This window comes from Pollachius pollachius (genome assembly GCF_949987615.1).
Source record: "Pollachius pollachius genome assembly, chromosome: 4".
In the NCBI taxonomy this organism is placed as follows: Eukaryota; Metazoa; Chordata; class Actinopteri; order Gadiformes; family Gadidae; genus Pollachius; species Pollachius pollachius.
Genome location: NC_136937.1, coordinates 10,886,195 through 10,891,755, shown reverse-complemented (window position 1 = coordinate 10,891,755; position 5,561 = coordinate 10,886,195). Strand labels below are relative to the sequence as shown.

Here is a 5,561-nt window from a genome sequence, read left to right as displayed (position 1 = left end):
AGACAATAGCCAGTTACCTGTTGTCACATGTCAGATGCACTTTCAGTCAAGCACAATTGCTCTTTCATAACATTACTTTCTTTTTTTGTAAGAAGAATCCTACCTTGAACCCCCTGCCAAGCCTCTTGCATAGTGTCTCTTATTAAATGTCTTTCACATTGAGGACTGAATATAGTTGGCAATACTTTTCAATAAGGGTTACTTAATTAACCATTAAGAAACATTAGTCAATGGAGTTCTAAATATTCATACATAGCATTAGCATAGTGGTTAGGGGGATGGGTTAGCTGGTCCCTAATAAGGAATGTAAAAATGTATACCTTAGTTATAATACACACCATTGCCTACGATTTCATCAAGACCATTAGTAAACATAAAACCGAAAATGATTACTAGACCTTTAGTGAAGAGTTAATTAATCGTTAATTAATGTGCATAACGGCATTCACTATTGTTAATTAACGGTTAATTAATGTCCCCTTATTATAAAGGGGTTACCTCACTATTAAATCTGTGCCCATTTTTCAAAATAAAACCCTGTCTTGTGGCGAACAATGCAGACCAAACTGCTTCCAGAGGTCAACAGAGTTGCCTAGCAGAGCTTCCTTGACTACTTGTGAACAATGAACGCGATGCCGCTCCAGCCCCAAGCCGATGCCGTTACCTTGTTTTGAAAAGGTTTTCCTGATGAAAGTGTGTTAAGCCTGTAGCCAACGGAACGGCGCTTTGATCATGGGCATACCTCACCCTGTGATGTGAAAAACACTTGCGTCTGTCTCACAGGCTTGTTTATGTATAACACCTGTTGTCCACACATACTAGTGTGCTGGGATTCTTGTATATGCTTGCATAATTACATTTTTGTCAATAAGTCGCCACTTATTCAAAGCAACTTACATAAAATACCGATACATGTTCATCCACGCACAAAAGAAGCTGCTCGTAAAAGTTTAAGTACAGTTCGAGTACAGACATATCTCTGCGTCAATCCATCGCTTTATACAATGTAGAGATGGGTTCTTCTCTGAAGGTTGAAACTGTCAAAGATGTCATTCCACAATATCTTATTCTCTTTCAAGTACTTCTGCACCCTTAACTAAAATGAACCGCAGCAAAATATTCTTCTCCTAGAAACTCGGTGAGCATTATGGATAGGATAAAGGATAGGATTTTATAATTTTATTTTGTGCGTTTATAGATTTATCGTCTACATAACTAGCTTTGGGAACTATAAACGTACTATAAACCTAATATGGAGGGGATGGGGTTAGAACAAATAGGGGGGAAATGCACCGAACTTTGCCTGTGACACGATTCTGTGGTCCAAATAAATAATCTAGACGAGGTCTCATGTACTTGTTTGTTAAAAATGTATATAGTATTACTCTTTCAATGTCTCGCGAAAGTTGAACGTATGACATAGCGGGTGTATGTGAGTGCGTGCATGCGTGCGTGTATGCAGATACGTGTGTGGATGTGTTTTTGTGTGTAAATCGTGTGGCAAATCTTTGAGGAATGTTGAGTGATGGGTGCGGGTGTGACACATGGGTGAACTGGAAGACGCCACCAGCTCCAGGTCACTAATGCAGGAACCATGTAACCGGCCGTGCCTGCAAGAGTAATGGCCTTTAACTGTGTGACAGACGACAAGAAACCACCATTTGCCTCTTCACTTCAGTCAGCCAGCCAGAGCCCCAGCGGCCACGCATGTAACAGTAACCAAAAGGTCAGAAATGTGTTTTTTGTTCTGTGACTTACACAGTGCAATATCTTTCCATTTAAAAGCATGCTTTACAACCGTGTGTTCAAATATCTAACTACGTTAAACCACACAAAGATTGTTTCAAAAGGATTTTCGGTTGTCTTATTTATCATTACTACATTGACGTATCGTTTAGTCTTTAAGACATGGAAGTATGAAACCAAATAGTGATACGAATGATACAAATCCTGTGGAAACATATCCAGGTCATTCAACATGCGTAGAAAGATCTGAATCGTACATATTACTCCATTCATATATTAAGTAATCAATTCAATATCTGTTTCCACTATTTCATTTTTGTTTTATTGCATTACTAAACATTTCAAAATAAAACCAGCTATCAGACTAGACAGACTAGTCTGCTGTCTTGTGTCATGTCTGCTTACTTCCTTAAATCGAGTCTCCTATGTACTGAGTCTCTTATCTGTCTTGTACTGAGTCTCCTGTGTGTCTTCTACTGAGTCTGTGTTATATTGAGTCTCCTATCTGTCTTTTACTGTCTCCTATCTGTCTTGTACTTTCTCCTATCTGTCTTGTACTGTCTCCTATCTATCTTGTACTGAGTCTCCTATCTGTCTTACGGTGAGTTTATAGAGACTCCTTTCTGTCTTGAGCCTCCTATGTTTCGGTCTCCTATCTGTCACCCTGAGTTATGGCATCAGCCCATCCCTTCTGGCGACGTCAAAAATAAGTCTTATTGTCAGAGAGAACACCACTATGTCGATGTGAATCATAGTCATGCCTTGAATAAAACCAACAGAGCTAGACTCCTAAACTGCTTCTTAGATGTACCTTATGAATAATACATGCATATATAAAGCCAATATAAATCGTTCTGATGGCATTTTGGGGGGATTTAATCACTTTCTATACCTAGAAAAAAAGAGAAAGCAGATAAAAACATGAAACAGCATAACGAATACATAAAACTATTTAGCAAAACGTTAATCTGTCAACTGTTAAAAGGAGGCCACTACACTCATTTGCTTTGGTCAAAGACATCAAAAGGGATACTTTAATGATTCTCCGAAGCTAGTAGGTGGTAGCGCAAAATAAAAACCTTTGGGAATGAGACATGAGAATAAGATTCCTCTTGATGTTGCTCTACAAATGACTGCAGCTGTAGTCTCCACCATGTACCCTTATACCCAAACACATTATCTACCTTGTCGCACAAGTGATATTATGTCACTTCTAAATTACAGACAGCTGTATAACCAGGAGAAATTACTCTTCAATCAACAGCTTTTGACTGATGTTTTTATACTCATATATACTATCATCAGAGCAATCAGTTTCGCACTAATATCTTCCATCACTCTACACAACACACCGTACGAAGATCAAACTGCTGTTTGATGGATGTTTGTTGTGTGTGGTATGTACAGGTCATGTGGTCTGTCTGACCGCATGGGAAAAGAGACACAAACACAGCAAGAGACACATCTGAATCCCTACCCTCAGGTCTAATTCCTTAATTACAAATGACACGTTTCCATAGAAACCCTGTGTTTTCAGCATCGCCATAGGTCACAGGTGTCCCAAGTTGTCATAAATCGATTGAAATACACGCTCTTCACGCACTGACATTCTTGAAAAGACCACGCTTAAAAAAGGCATACTAAGTTGCAATTCACACTCATCCACCCAAACTCGTCTACTGGAAAACAGCTAGATCTAAAACCAAACTCGTTGGTTTTGGATCCGGTTTTGGATCCTTCCCATTCAGACAGATTTCCAGCAGACCTGCCCTGGGTCAGGCCAATCATTACCGTTCATCTAATATGGGGCGGGTTTGTTACCATGATTGTGAAGAGGACCTCCCTATGGGGGCGCCGTTGAGGCATTTTCATAAACAACCAAGATGGCTCTGATTGGTAGTAGTTTGATTGTATCACCTCCGGGGGAAATTTTGGTACACGCCCCTTGGTAATCAAAAATGAATAGGCAGTTCAAGAGTAATATGCATTCCGGCAAAACTGTCCGGGTGATGCTAAGTCTCTCCCATTCTGAGCTCCAACCCCCTGTGGAAGACAAAGGGACGTACCACAAGAAGGCGTACATGACCAGGGCGTTGCCGGTCACACCAACCACTCCGATGATGAGCACGAAGAAGGCGATCACGTAGTGGGCGTGGTCCGGGACGTCCACCTTGCGGTAGAACCCGCGGTCCATGTCCATGTTCTGGGGGAGAGAAGCAGAGGAGCGTCGTCAGCCAAGACTTCCGACCGCCCAACGATTTTTGTTGACCGGTACGAACGAGGGATGATATAGATTTAGCCCACACTTTCCAAGCTTATAGTCAGTCAGTGGGATATTGATCACTTCCAGGTAGAAGGTATGACCTCAGAACACAACCTGTCACATTGCATTTATTCTGCAAGGTTAGCCTCACTCAATATGATTGGATTGATCCGGCGGGAAACAGCTCTCACAAAAAAAAGGAAAAACGTATTCATAATGGAGTAGCCTACTTAGCCGTATTTTAAGCCGTAATGAAAAACGAGTGATTATAAAATTAGAGAAACATATTAACTTGAAGTAGTGATTAAACATCAGCTTTGCTTGATAATTAAATGGGCTTGAATGTCCGTGTCATTTCCATGACCGCTCCTCAAATGGAGGACAGGAATCCTAAGAGGATTTCTTTTGATCTGTATGTTGTTAATGTGATGGAATCAGGAGGGCCCCCCGTCCCATCGTAACCCATCATGCTCTTTACACAATAGTCATCCAATCCCGAATAACAATTCCGATATTTCATCGTGTTTGAATCGTCATTTATTTGTGCGACAACATTGTTCAAGTTGAGAAATTTAAAACAAACAACTGCCATTAACTTATTTTGGGAAGGAGTTGGGAATGCATTGGTTATGCTATAATACTCATCTTCTAGGCCTTACTGATCCACCTCCAGAACCTGCATGCTACGCTTACCTGAACAATGGGCATTCTCACCTGTATGTATCACATTACCCTCACCTGTACTAAGCACACTGTTCTCACCTTTACACAATCCCTCACACTACTTGTGTGCCTAAAATAATGTACAGATTTATAAACGCAAAGCACAACTGTTTTTGACAATGTGTGTAATGGGTTACGAGGAATATGCATGACTGTGTCTAGGATGGTTTTAACTATATCCATATGTGGAAATGGTTGAGATAATCGAACATAACTCTTTAAAATAACGAGTTCTTCCTCAATATTCTCAGTACCTTATTCAAACAAGCCTTGCCCCTATATATGATTTACAAAATAAAACTTTGTACATGTTTGATGGGCATGCATGTGTGGCAGTTTCAAAACCCATAATACCCAGTATAATGAGATAATGGGCCCAAGGACCTGTCAAGGGAAAATGCACCATGAATGTTGAAAGAACAAACATCTCTTCGTCTTAATATATTATTTATCATTTGTCGGCACACAGCCATTTACCAACAACACAACCTTCGTTAGCAGAACCAAGGCGGAAGGATCTGGAACAACATGCAATCACACATCTGAAATCACATGTGGCAATGTGAACCACTAAGTGTTCCCGATCCACTGGAAGAAGGGACTGAATCACATGCTTTTCTCAGTAGAAGTGGGTGTTTGTTTAAGGTATAAAACAATGAATGAATAAGTGCAAGGGATAGTGTCACGTGGAACACTATGGGGCAACTGGAGAAAGAAAGAAATAAACACCATACTTCAACCGCACTGGTTCACGTCACCTCAGTCTCTCTGCTTGTGTCTTTTAGAAACCTTGTACAGACATGTGGGATTATAAATATAATATATTCTT

At 40.4% G+C, this 5,561-nt stretch overlaps 1 protein-coding gene across 1 annotated transcript in view; it reads right to left on the bottom strand.

Annotated features, from left to right (window-relative positions):
* Positions 1-3,946, bottom strand: part of opn4xa (opsin 4xa) — a gene marked incomplete at both ends in the record, with an annotated part of 12,474 nt that extends 8,528 nt beyond the window's left edge. The window contains 1 exon segment of the mRNA XM_079735884.1: positions 3,813-3,946. Within this exon segment, the coding sequence (XP_079592010.1) occupies positions 3,813-3,946 (134 nt within the window).
* Positions 3,947-5,561: the final 1,615 nt, after the last annotated feature.